This window comes from Alosa pseudoharengus, unplaced genomic scaffold, assembly GCF_046254945.1.
Source record: "Alosa pseudoharengus isolate Yale_2024_CS ecotype anadromous, Long Island Sound unplaced genomic scaffold, YU_APseudo_1.1 YU_APseudo_1.1_scf_23, whole genome shotgun sequence".
NCBI lineage: Eukaryota > Metazoa > Chordata > Actinopteri > Clupeiformes > Clupeidae > Alosa > Alosa pseudoharengus.
Window position 1 is genome coordinate 27940090 of NW_027468685.1, and position 14329 is coordinate 27954418.

The 14329-nt window shown below is 45.2% G+C and overlaps 1 protein-coding gene across 1 annotated transcript; it reads right to left on the reverse strand.

The window, feature by feature from the left end:
• Positions 1–4442: 4442 nt before the first annotated feature.
• On the reverse strand, positions 4443–8420 carry cited4a (Cbp/p300-interacting transactivator, with Glu/Asp-rich carboxy-terminal domain, 4a). Its single transcript, XM_076302215.1, has 2 exons — positions 8082–8420; positions 4443–6340 (listed from the first exon to the last, which is right to left on the reverse strand). The coding sequence occupies exon 2, from the start codon at positions 6321–6323 to the stop codon at positions 5559–5561; it is 765 nt and encodes a 254-aa protein (XP_076158330.1). The 5' UTR covers positions 6324–6340; positions 8082–8420; the 3' UTR covers positions 4443–5558.
• Between the last annotated feature and the right edge of the window lie 5909 nt (positions 8421–14329).

The following is a 14329-nucleotide window of genomic DNA, read 5'->3' on the forward strand; positions in this document are numbered from 1 at the left end:
ACTACCATTAAACTACCATTAAAAACATCATTTATCACTTAATTGAGTTTATTTTGTGTGTACTGGATGTTTTAAACTAATTAAGAAAATGTTTAAGGTAAGTGAGTAAAACGTTCTCTTAATATATAAAAATGAATCTCACAATGAGAGAGAGAGTGAAGGAAATGCAAAGAGAGAAATGTGTTGTGGTTATTGCCCTTCCTTGAAGCAGGAACTCAGAGCAAACCTCAACCCCCAAAAAGCTCAGAGATGGCTATCTTGTTCCTCCTGTACCTGGAAATGGCCATCTTTGACGAGCGGCTATAGACTCGGTATGTTGTCAATATTTTTTGTAAAGAGAAAATAATCAGAGCGATCACACCAGCCCTTGTTGTGCAATTTACTTGCAACCCAAACTCATCAACACACTGCATCTAAAACAAACAGCCAATTACGAGGTGTGACAAATCCAACAACAAGCATGTTGCTTTGACAGCAGACAACTCTTAAGGGACATTAAGTAAGAGAGAGGGAGAGACAGAGAGAAACAGACAGAGAGCGAGAATAATAGCGAGAGAGAGCAAATAAAATTCTTCCTCCTCCACATGTGTCATTTCCTCTGAGAAAGGAGATGGAGTGTGTAACATGCCCAGACAAGCCTCCCCTCACCCCAGTGTGGAGGTAAAGCTCCCCTCACCCCAGAGTTGAGGTAAAGCTCCACGCACTGCAGTGCCGGGCAGAGCGGTGCAACCAAGGGCAACTGTGATGCAACGCAACGCGCGCTAAGCACACAGTCGGTGATGACCCCCTGCCAATGAGTGTGGGACTGAGTGAGTGAATGAGTAAGCAAGGGACCACATACGAATGAGTGTAAGTAAGGCCATTCTGGAGAGAGAGAGAGAGAGAGAGAGAGAGAGAGAGAGGGGGGGGGGTGTGTGTGTGTGTGTGTGTGTATGTGTGAGCATGAGCCAGACGAAGGCGGTACTGTTTATTTGGAGAAGAGTTCACCTGTGAAACACAACTCAGGTGTAGGTAGGGTGGGAAAGAGGCTTCAGCCATAATATTTTGTTCCGTCTTCGTGTGGTTCTCCAGCTTTGCCGGAAAGACTGCCGGTAAATAGAGATTGACGGAGATTACTGTGGTTATCACAGTTCATGGAGGGGGCTTCTGATGGTTTTGTACTGAAGCCAGAACCGAGTGAAGACACCAAACCACTATGCAGTAATAGAGACATCATCTAAATATCCCATGCTGTTGTTGGCTTTCATTGGGGTTGTCAATATCTCACACTCATTTACAAGGAGCAAATAAAGTGCGGCACTTCCAGAGAGCCTTCGCTCAACAGTGTTCAGGAGGAGACCTCAAGAGTTTGAGCGAGAGGCCCTGAGTTTGTTCTTATTCAGGCATGCGAACACCAGCATTCTTTGGCTTACTGTCTATGTAAAGCCAGCAAGAACTTTTTTATGTCAGACACAATAAATACCCTTGTACAACAGAGACCACACACACACACACACACACACACACACAAACACACACACAAACACACTGAAACTGCTGATAAAGACTTTACTCAGGTCAGTTCTTTAAATAAATATTTTATTGTCAATGAAAATAAATACATTTTCTTAAAATAGGAATCAATAACATTTAAAAAAAAAAAAGCATTGTGTGGGAAAAGAGTTTGCCTAAGAGATTACCCTACTCGAATGACGCCATGACCTCAATGACTTTTATAGGAACCTAATTACCCCTTCTAGCAACCTCTGTGGGACTTGGAGTTCCGGTCCAGTCCCAGTGAAGTTCACAGCTATCGCTAGCCTCTGACTGTAGTGGCCCAGAGATAGTTCTGACCCGGGCCAGGTCCATTTTTAGGGGTCCGAACGCTCTTTGGGAAAACACATTCTCTTTTAGGCCTGGCTGGGCTATACTGGTGTCCTTTTAGCGGACCTCCTTTTGAAGTTTATGATGCAGGCATTGGTGCAGATGTTACTAAAGCTGATGTAAGCAAAGTTAGCGCTTCTCGCTAACTCCAACCAGATTTTAGTCACAGCAGGATGCTCCCCTTCCCTTCATTTCTCAATGATGACAGCCAAGCAAGGGTGCCCGTACGTGATTGACAAACAAAGCCGGACTGTTTTGAAATTTCAGTTACTGCTTACCCAAGGGAGATGATTTCTCTCCCCATAAGAACTTCCTGATAGCAGTCATGAAAATAAAACTAGCTGACTGTAAAAACAGAACAGCTAGCTTTCCTCAAATGATGTTCTCTTACATTGCTTCTATCAGCTTTAAAGTCTAAAGCCCACTGGCATTCACCCCCCCCCCCCCGAAGCCTATTATCACCAGTCATTAGATACACCTCCTCACTCTGGGGAACAAATACATTGAAATGACTTCTCAGAACATTAAGATTGAACTTTTAAGCTACTTTCTTCAGACACGTGTTTTTCTTTCTGTTTTTTTTTACCCACCCCTTACAGGAGTAATTGTTAAATCAAGTGTACCTATTTTTGATAAACTCGCAGACAAAAAGAAAACAAAACTCTCTGTGTCGAGAACAATACATTAAGTCTGTAAGGTTACTCTTCAATACAAGTTCTCAGTGTTTGGTCGACTGTGTATATTGTAAAAAATAAAAAGACAGAAATGAAAGAGAAGAAAAAGAAAGGCAGCAAAAAAAGAGAAAAGAACAGCCACATGTGAAATGGACAGAAAACAGGAAAAAGGAGCAGCTGTCTATTTCGCTCCTTTTTTCCGTTGAGTGTCATCTCTGCCTCTATTGTTAATGTCCTGGTGTCCTGGTCTGGACTGGCTGGGTGACAGCCCTTAAGGGGCGGAGGTGGAGAGAGAGAGAGAGAGGGAGAGGGAGAGGGAGAGGGAGAGGGAGAGAGAGAATCTATTAGAGAAAGAAAGAAGCAAAGTAAGAAAGAAATGAAATGGGCAAAGAAGAGAGAGAGATTTGTGGGAATAGACAGGAAAAAAGAAACAGAGAGAGAGAGAGAGAGAGAGAGAGAGAGAGAGAGAGAGAGAGAGAGAGAGGAGAGCGAGGGAGGAAGAGAGATTGCCAACACAGGACAGCGTTGAGCTCGGCAGTTCTGAAGGAACAGATTAACCCATAATGCTGCCATGCTTTCCAACACCATCCCCCTCTCCTCTCCTCTCCTCTCCTCTCCTCTCCGCCCCTCCACCCACTGCACCGCTCAGCACTGCAGCTCTGCCTCAACACAGGAAAGGAGTTAGACACATCTCCCTCCCCATCCTCTCCACCCTCTCCACCTCCCAACTGCCAGGACAACACCTCCAAAGACTTCATCAGAAATAATAATAAAAAAAAACACACAACATAGCAGAACACGTCCATTTTGTAATTACGCCTGGGCTACAGGGAAAGGCAGCACGGGGCTGACCTCAATTAAGACAAGCATGTGAGGAAATGTAATTTAAATCTAATCAGCTACAAACTTGCTGAGTAAGCTGGTAGACACATACACACACACACACACACAAAAAGGTAACAGCTCCCACTCAGGACCGACAGGGTGTTGGACACGTGTAATGAAACCAATGTTGCAAGTAGTGACTGGCTGCCCCAGATGATAATTAAACTGGTCATGGCCAATCTGTTTCCTGGTCAGTCTCCGTGTAACCGGTGTGTGGACTGACTGTGACATTCCAACACGTAGCTTCTGTAATGTTTTGTTTTCATAGTGGCATTTTAAGTAGCAATTTGAATGTGTTCTGTGTTGTGGAGGTGTTTGTTTCAAGTGTGTGCCCTCTCCCAGAAGTAAGAAAAGCAATAACAGATATTGCAGGGGGCTCTCTGGAACACACACACACACACACACACAGTCCCTGGGTCATATTGAGAGAGAGAGAGGGAGCGGGAGAGAGAGAGAGAGAGAGAGAGAGAATAACACAGAAGGAGAGAGATGTAAGACAGCTTGAACTGCAAGTTACAGTACGCTACTAAAACCTGAAGAATGTTTGACTGCCAGTTGCTTGTGATATTATTTCTCACGCTCATGTGAGCGGGTAGAAATCCCATGGCGCTCGAACATACCAGCAGGGCTAATGAACCTTTTATGCAAAGCAGCGGAGTGTATCCAACAACAACCTTTGCGAGACAAGAGTCACAATGACTTTTTAAAAAAAATAATGCTGCACTCCTTAGGCATGCTTATAGACACAGAAAGAAAAAAAAACCGTTAGTTCCTCTTTCTTTCGAAGTTTCAGCGCTTGCCTGTCTTTCGATTGCAGAGCACAGGCGGTTTGGGACTTTACAGTGGAAATCACAATGCTATGTCATTAAGGCAATTCTACAGCTTCGACTAAACCTGTTCAGAGCTTATACTTCTACAGAAGAGGAGAGAGGGTAGGGTCTTCCAGGGAGCTTCACTACGGTAGAGGCCCTTCAAAGCGTCAAGACAGCCCAGCATACAGTATCACACTATAGCGCCCAGTGATTTGATTTGGTTTAATTCAGTTACCAGTCGAAGAGAAAAAACAAACAACATTATGAACATGTGATATATTGCATTGAGCTGAATGCTTTTGCGTTTTTTTTCCTCTTTTCTTTGTTTTTAACTTAAAATAGAACGTGTCATTTTGGAATCACCTTTAAAGTCGTACTATTGAGAGAAAACAATGGTCATAGAACATAACAGTGTATCATTTGTCGCAACTCATGTGACACCATCACAGCTAAACCCCAAACACACACACTACCACATCAAACCAGACCAAACCCGAGCCCAAATCATGGACCTTCACCGGGTTTAAAGAAATGGGAGGCATGGTTGGACTCGCTTATTGAAGTGCCTGCCTTCAATACCCCAAAAACAGACCCATTCATCGTCACAAAGTGTCCACTATTTGGTGGGATTCATAAATAAATACATTTCTAAATGCCATAGAATCTACTAGTCCAGGGGGTGGAGGCGGCGAAGCAGCCAGACAGACAAGTGTCCTTTTTTCACGCATTGTTCTTGGCGGCCTCTATGCCCCCGATGATAAGAGAGTCTACATTCATTCGTGTGGAGATCAGGCGATGGCACTGACCCACCCCTAGGGGTGGGTGGGGCACCATGGGGGCAAGACATGGGGCAAATGGGGACAAGGCAGGGCTGGCCGACCTCGCAATCCAAGTGCCCCCAACCGAGGCCAGCTCGGTCGAGGACTCCTATAGCGAGGAGAGGCAGTCCCCAAGGTGGGTCAGAAGGATTCAAAGACAAAAGACCCTCTCCCTCCTTTTGTTTGCGCTCTCTCAAAAACAAAGTTCACTCACACACACACACACACACACACACACTTGGATGCTCTACACAAGGTGGTGTGTGTGTGGTGTAACATGTCTTCATCACGGACACACACATACACACAGGCCCTTTAGAGAGAGAGAGAGAGAGAGAGGAGACAGCATCCTTCTCTACTTGTGCAGTGGTGGTGGTGGTGGTGGTGCTGGCACCGTTGCCTTGGCGACCAGGCCCCCTTCAAAAAGGACAACAAAAAAAACAGCAACAACAACGAAAAAAAAACACCAGGATGATCGTCACCTGCTGGACAGTGCCGGACACAGCTCAACAGCTGACCGTGCTCGGCTGCTGTTTGCACACAAAGTCCGAGAAGAAGTCAAACTCGTTCTGTCCCAGGAAGAGCTCTGGGAGCTCCTGAACGCGGTCCAGTCCGAGCTCCATGACCAGCGACGTCAGAACCTCCTCGTCGATCAGGTCCGTGTCCATCACGTTCAGGCCCAGCGCCGGCCCCGCCATGTGCTGCATGCTGGCCAGCTGCGCCGGGCCCATGCGGTACTGGACCCCGTTCCCACCCATGTGGTTCCCGTTCATGGGTCCGAGCGGGTGGCCGTGGTACTGGTTGTTGAGCTTCTGGAGGTGCATGCTGGCCATCAGCTGCTGGGACGGGGTGAGGCCCTGTGCGTTCATGTACTGTTGCGGATGCTGGCCCTGTGGATGCATGCTGTGATGGTGCTGCTGCTGCTGCTGGTGCTGCTGCTGCTGGTGCTGCTGCTGCATCTGCTGCTGGTGGTGTTGGCTCTGCCCGCCGTACATCATGCCAGGGCCCTGCATGGGGTGGTGATGCCCGCCGCCCATGGGGCCGCCGCCGTTCACCTGTCCATTCATGCCGCCGCCTACCATGCCAGGCCCAGGCCGCATGCCCACATCCATGGCGCTCTGAGGGGGGCGGCCATAGTGCATGACCTGCCCGTTGGGCAGGGTCCTCAGGCCGGAGGGTGGGCCGTGCTGGGGGGCGCCGTTGATGCCCATGCGGTAGCCGTGCAGGCCGCCTGAGCCGTGGGTCATGGGCATCATCATGTGGTCAGCCATGGCTCCTTTTAAAGTTTCTGTGGAGGACACAAGACCCATGAGGTCAGTTCACAGTCACGTTCAATTTATCAAACTCACTTTGACTTCAATCCTCTATTGGATGCAGGTCGTTTTAGTGGCTTTATGTGATTCAATAGAAGTTCAATACAGCATAATTTTATGTCAAATCCCTGACTGTTTCAACATTGCTGTTAAAAACGATGAGAGGATGGATGTTGTAATTACATTTTGCTCCAACAAAACCTATTTTGTGTCAAGCCAACAGAATACAAACAGCCCTGGAGAACCTTAATGGATAACCTGCGAAGGAAACACAGGTACCAAAGCCCTCTGCAAACAAGACATTGCAGGAGTGGAAACCGCACACCCATGGGAACAACAAAACAAACACCACCTAAAAACTAGGCTAACAGCTCTTTAAACAAATGCATGTGTACCTTACGTAATCCTGTAATGAACTCAAGTAGCATTTTCCTTTTCAAAAAGAAAATCCTACTTGAATTTTAAACGTGCTTATTGTTGCAGAAAGGTAGGCTATACAAGACAGACGTTTTGGGGAATGGGCCAATCCAGTGAGAACACAGCGCCAGTCTACTTATTGAGATGCCAATCGACTTATTGAGATGAATCGTGCAATTATTTCAGAGGAACGATCACACCGCACCATCAGAGCCTATTCGATCATTCGCCTGTTGGTAAGCCATCGTGTGAAAATGTTACCTTGTCGCCCATTGACAGAAGGACGCACAAGGGCGCTGACTGAATTTCACTTCAACGTTAATAATATATACGGCACCCAACGAGACAATAACGATCCAGTTGAGAATGTGATCAGCCTAAGAGGTAAACGAGTGAAATTCTCTCTTTCAACATTATTGTAGCAAGGTCATAGACGTGGTTTGTGCGATACACCTACTCACGCTAATACTATCTTTGTTCAGTCAGCCCAGGTAGGGTTTAGAACGTATACGCTACCAACACAAGTTCAGAAGGCAATAACGTTATGGCCATACCAGCTTTGACGTTTGTGAATATCAAGACGCCATGAACTGTCTGCAATAAGAATTGCTGACGACTGGAAATGGTCAAGGCGCAATTCACACCCCTCCCCTACCACGCACAAAAACAAAGAATGTCAGGTTTCTTTCTTCCCTTTTCCCCGAAGACCAACTCGCCAGTGCCCCTGCTGATGTTTCAGCATAAAATGCACCGTGAACTGCGAGAATGAAGCGGGCAGCACACAATCGCCATTCCTAAAAACATTTCCAAATAATGCATAATAAACACCTCAACATCCAAACGTTACAGTGGGCATGGAGAGTTGTCCACTATTACTGTTACAGCGTAACTCTCATCCCTTTAAAATGTAGCCGATACTGAAGCCACATTATACTGGTTACTGACTTGCAAGTGACCATGTTGCGATACTGTGAATGATGACATAATTGAGAGGTTATGTAGGCTACACGGGCTCACACTGCAATGCTAATGTTAAAGTAACAACATATAAGGACAGAGGAGCAAGTTATTACACAGTCAGTTATTGAATAAAGCCTATATAACAAAACATGGCAAACGTTATCAAGTCAGCAGGACTTTACAAACATTTAGAAATGAACTTACTATTGCACGGAAGGTAGCCTAGAAAGCCAATTGTTGATCAATTCTAAAAGAATGACGTAGCCTATGAATATACGTGCATCTTCATTGAAGTAATAACCTCCTAAAGCCACTCGTATCAATTCAAAAAACACATACCAGAGAATGCTTGTATTCCGAGGGTGAGTTGATAATGTTTTTCCGAAGCCGTGGATTCTCTGATTTACTTCCAACGGAGACCTTAAAGATAAACGAAACTCTTTTCTGCTCGTATTCCAGGGAATTTAACCACTCTCAGAAGCAGCAAGCTTCTGCCTCAGCACCGGAGATTGTTTTCTGGGTCAACCCAAGGATTATATACATCTAGAGAACAGCCCGAGACAGCCCGCGAGAGGTGGAGCTACTGTGCTCTTCCTATCCTTTGTTGCGATTGGTCCGTCCTTTAATCACCGTGCAAAGAAAACGCAGCGCTTCTGAATGTTATATGAGCGACAGTGGCCAAGTGCTCACATGCTATTAGATATCTGTGCGCTTTCACCCCCGCGCACGTCGACTTCGGATGAAACTCGTGGCTTTGTCACTCTTCTGAAAAGCGGACATGTTTTGGAAACTGCTGCCAAGAACAGTACCTCACATGAATAATTTGTCAGAGTTAGTCAGAATGCCTTGTCCAATGTTGGCCAAAGATGTTGGCCTACCTTAACATGTTTGTTTTTCCACCTTATTGAAAAGTCAAACATTTACGCCTGTTAAAACTTTTATCCACGACGACCTTCCACATATTTAAAAACACTGTTGCCTAACTTTATGTAACCTAATTAAAGAGAGAACCTTAATGCTGACACCAGTGTAATTATGTTTTAATGGAGACACTGCTTATGCTAATAATAATAATATTAATAAAACGTGTCACATTCTGTTTTAAAACACACTGACAGGTTTGTGCCACGTTGTGTCAAATCACATACCCACTGTAATGGTCTGGTGTGTTATATTTTTAAAACAAGACTCCTGGCTTCTGCCTGGGTTTCATGCAAATGGCTTGTTTACCATTTTAAAGAGTCTAACAGACTGCTGATACATATGCATGTGAGTAGAGAGTGAGAGAATGACAGAGGGAGAGAGGGAGAGAGAGAGAGATTGGCAAAAGGGGGGAGGGCTTCCATAGTGTGTGAAAGAGGGCCCATCAATGAGAAGCATGTGCAACTGACATGCTTGTAGTGAGACTGCAACAGTGGAAGTGCACGTCCAGCCTGTCTGCCTGCTTGTCTGCCCCTGCAACCACATGCAGTGCTCACCCATCGTGGCTCATAGCTGGACAAGGGGAGTCAATGCAACTCTATTGGCAGGGGCCAAACATTTTCTGTTTGCTCAAACACTCCTTTGTGATAAGGAATGTGCTCTCTCTCTCTCTCTCTCTATCTCTCCCTCATTCTCTCTCCCACTGCCCCTCTCTCTCTCTCTCTCTCTCTCTCTCCTTGTGTCTCTCTACCTCCCTCCCTCCCTCTCTCTCTCCCGCTCTCCTCTCTCTCTCTGTTGCCATGCCCCCATGTTCAAGAGGCCATTGTGCTCTGTTCCGACTGGGAACAGAGCGAGTGTATGGCCTAACTGAGGCCTGTGTGTGACACAAGACACAAGACTCCGCTAAGGGAGGTCGTTTGTTCTCCTCCTGGCTGGACAATAATAGCCCCTTCGCTCCTACTGAGGAGCCTCTCGGCCGCACGGCTATATTTGTGCTTCCCTTAGTCCTTCTCGCACGCCTTAGTCATGTCCAAACCCATGCCTGGACTATTTCTGGTGTACTAGTTGCGACAGTTGATTGGTTTATTCATTATTTCTGTCGCCATCTTATTACGATTAGGTGTTGCTGTTGTTTCCAGTTTGCGTCTTTAAGTTTTGTCAGGTCGGTAAAAATTGATCGGTGTTACGTCAGGGAGTTAATCCTATTTAATATTCTTGCAGCGTAAGTGTCCAGGTGAAAGTTTCTGGTCTGTACTCCCTTACGGTTTGGCAAACTGTGTCGGGTGTGGATTTGTATGCGATTGAACCAGGACTCCGGTTAAAATTAGCCTTTTTCAATTTCGCTCAGCCTTGGCCTCTGAGGATACTGGAGGATAAAATTGGCCCGCATTGCCGCAGTAGGTGAAATAAGTCCTCCCATTCTGCATCCCTTGGGTGGCTTAAGAAACAAAATAAAATGTGCCTAAATTAGCTAAATATTTGATTAGTGATTAAGGGGGAGATATTAAGCATTCATAACTTTTGGTATTTTAACTCACTCTCTCGTCCTCTTTCTCTTCCCCCCATTTTTTGTCTTCTAGTCTGGTCTGTTTGTTTCGCTTCTCTACAGATTTTTTCCCTCCCCCATCTCTCTCCCTCTCTTCCTCTCTCTCTCCCCCTCTCGAGCACTCTCCCCCCCTCACTCTCCATTCTCTCTCTGTCTCTTCTCTCTCCCTTTCTCTTCCTCTCCCTCTCTCTCTCTATTCTCTCTCTGTCTCTCTTCTCTCTCTCTCTCTCTCTCCCTCTCCCTGCTGTCTTTCTCATATAATGTATACGTCCAGGTTTTTGCTACATCTGTTGGTTTTGATGACTTCATCCTTCCAGCTTGTGTGTAACCCCTCTCTCTATCTTCCCCCACACACCCACAGCATGCTCTCTGTTGCACGCCGCTCTCAGACAACAATGAAAGTTCAGGCCATTGTTCCATCATGATTAAGTCAGTTTGGCCAAACCAATTATGGCCAACACAAATAAAGTGTACGGCTAATTATAATGGGCCGAGCGCCTGTGAGGATACTCATGACACTTGTCCTTCTAGTCCAGGATAAACAGGAAATAGATTCACGAGAAGGTCACAGGGATAACTAGCCATTGGAGTGCAGTGACGGTTCATCCATGTCCTTGTAAGACAAAAAGCTAATTATTCCTCGCTAACCAGAAACAGAAGGAAAGAGTTAGCTCATTCATGTGTTTGAATCTCACATACATGTGTAGTTTGTGAGAGTGTGTCTGTGTCTGTGTCTCTGTGTGTGTGTGTGTGTGTGTTTGTGTGTATGACATGCCATTCTATCAGACTGAATCACATGGGTGTTTTCACAGCTGTTTTGTTTGTGTGTGTTTACGTTCGGTCGGGCACGAACTCTCTGTGTTGCTGCTGTTTCTGCCGTGTGCCTTTAGTCACTGACGCCCACACGTTATCAGAACATTCATGCAGCGCATCAGGCAGGCAGCTCCACCGCCAACAGATAGGAGTGAGCTAGCCTGTTAGAGTTAGTGTGAGTGAGTCAGTGAGTGTGTGTTGCAAGCTTGTCTGTGACTGTGTTGCAAGTGTGTCTGTGACTGGTGTGTGTGTGGTGTGAATAGAGAAGTGATTGAGTGAATGAGTGAGTGGGTGAGTGAGTGAGTCAATGTCTGTGCGTTTGTGAGAGTCGTGTGTGTGTTTTTGTGTTTGCCTGTATGTGTATATTTGCGAGTGTCTGTGTGTTGTGTGTGTGTGTGTGTGTGTGTGTGTGTGTGTGTGATCATGTAATCATGTTTTTGTGTCCATATTTTTTTTTCCGGGAATGTGTGTGTGTGTGTGCATGATTTGTTTGAATGTATGTGTGTATGTATATGCATGCATATTTTTGTGAATGAGTGAGTGCGCGTGCGAGTGTGTGTTTGCTCTGCTAACAGGTCGGTTATTGTTGGGTCTTGCGTGTCTGGCTACCTGTGCATTGTCTGCTCCACATAAAGGCCCTGTCCACAGACCTCCACACCCCACCCCCTCTGAGTGTTTATCAGCCAATAGGAGGAAACTCACTCACCTGTTACTCTAGCTAACAGGAAAATAGAGTGTGTGTGTGCATGCGTGTGTGTGTGTGGGTGTGTGTTTGTTTGTTTGTTTTTACTGGGAAAATGAAAATCAGATTCCAGTGAAGGGAAACTCTCTGAGGCAACAGGACGTCTGGATTTCTGTCAATGTCACAGTCACACACATGGCTTAGTGAATGTAAAAAGGTTCTGTGTCCATTTTTATGTTTCTTATGAGTTCTTATGTTTGTATTTCTATGTTTCTTATGAGTTCTTAAGTTTGTTTGATTTTGTGAGCTTGTTAGTTCTTCTCAAAAGTGATCCGTATCTCAGTATTAGTTTCTGCACATACACGTGTGTGTGTAAGTGTAAGTGAGTTTCCCGTCGCCTACGTGTTTTTTGCCGGGGGCAGGGCGGTCGGCCCAGGATTCCAGTGTCTCTGGGTGTGAAGAGTATGTTTTGCCTGAGTGCCTCCATTTGGTGGTCATTAACCTCCCCCCGTCTCTCTCTCTCTCTCCTCCCCACCGGCTCTCCTTTACCAAACCCACCTCCAAAGTGCAGGCTCTAACTGGTTGCAACTAGAGTCTCAACCGTGAAAAAAAGAGAGAGAGAGAGAGAGAGGAAGAGAGAGAAAACAAGTGTCGTTCTTACTGGTTCATTGCCCCAGAGCAAAGGGGGAGGGGTGTGGGTAGAGGTGGGAGGTGTTAGGGAGTACAAGAGAGCAGGACAACAACAATAAACAACAAAAACAAAAATGATGTTTGGTTATGTGCTTGTGGTTGAGAAAACATCTGTTGTTGATTTTTTTTGTTTTTGTTTTTTTGCATGATCATTTTTCCAGTTGATGCTTACAGTGGAAAGGATAATAATAGGCCTAATAGCAAGACACATGCACACACACATACACACACACAGATACACCCACACACTCAGATAGACATACTTTATATACATATACAAACCCAAATACTGGAATTTAATTCAGAAAATTTTACAACAACAGTCTTGACAAAACATGGATGGATTTGGAAATCCTTTATACACAATAATGTAGTGTAGATACTTATGACTTGTGAGTGACTGCTCTCTTGACGACCAGTCAGTCAATAATAATATTATTATGGGCTGTCTTACTGCCAAGTGCTCCACCTTACCATATACGGTAACTGAACCCATCCCTTTTCACAGCTTAGGATGATGTAATATAATGACAACAAATACCAGGTATTGAATTAGGTCATTATGTGTTACCTTGGTTGACTTTGAATGAATGAATTCAAATGAATTGAATGGCTCATTGATTTGAGAGCTATTGTGTTGATTAAGTCTAGGTTTCACCATAGGTTTGTATTCTCTATGTAATTATACTCTATGTTGTTTTCGTGCATAGCTTGTTAGCCACAGTAGAGCTACTGAATGCATTCCTTTTCCCAGGACAGGGTATTATTCACTGTTGTTTATTTGTCAGAGAAACACTGTGTATGACATTGATGAAAAACAATGTTGTGTTGTCATGCCATCTTTCCCAGTTAATTCCCATTGTAGAGGTCATTCGTCTGTGTTATTGGGAGTGTCTGGTTTGAAAGTGATTGGCGGTGAGACAAGGTATGCACCACTATTTGCATAAGCTTCCCTCCACCCCCACCCCGATTACTAAAGACGGCCATCAGTCGACAATTGTGTCCAGCCAGGTCCTACCTCTCCAATAAACTTTCTGTCTCCCTGCCCCCCCCCCCCCCCCCTCTCGGGTCTTACACCCTTTAGCGTGCAATTATGTGTCTACATTGTGTCTAATGTGTAAACATGGCTTGCAGGCATTGTCTTATGGCTAAGGGCAATACTTGCACCTTTTATCTTAGTTGATAGTTTCAACACAAAAATGTATGCCACTGCCTGTCCTAAGAATGTCCTCACTCTTACATATTCTGCCACTACTCTGCAACAGTAGTGCTTTAGCATGACAAGATATCTACTCATCAGATAGCATTGGTGTGATGGACCCCTATAATTGTCTGATAACATAACTGATAAGTATGTTAACAGTATGCAGGGATTTACCACTTTGGGATGTTTTTATAAGTACTTAGTTTGTTAAACTATTTTGTATTTTGATGTTAAATGGTTGTGTGAAAAAGAGATAAACCCACTGGCTGTCCCTACTACACCAGCTGTGTGGTTGTCTGTGTTTGCAAGGTATTTTGCATGTCTTTTATGTAAGCTAAGCTCTGCTACTTTAATAATCAACTACTATGTCATAGCCTACCCTGAGAATATTCATAGCTTTGGTCCTCCCCTGGTACAGAATAATTGACCATGACATAATCTCTATGTGCCGAATAGGAGGGAAGCACTGAACAAGACACAGGTTTGTGCCAGAATGAGCCGATATAAAAGTATAAAAGCCCTCTCTCTCTCTCTCTCTCCCTCTCACTCTGGCATCTCCTGAACAGATCTAGCTCTGCTTCCTCATCACAGCGGTCCAGATGGTTACTCATTTTGCCAAAGGGGCTGTGCGCGCTCGACACCCAGCTCAGGCTCGGCTCTCCTCTCAGTTGACAGGAATTAGTCAGCCTCTTTCCACCGACAACCTCACTTGCTCACTCACTCGCTTGCTG

Bases quoted from the DNA above. Each gene is read 5' to 3' on its own strand.
- cited4a (XM_076302215.1), bottom strand. From the start codon at position 6,323: ATGGCTGACCACATGATGATGCCCATGACCCACGGCTCAGGCGGCCTG.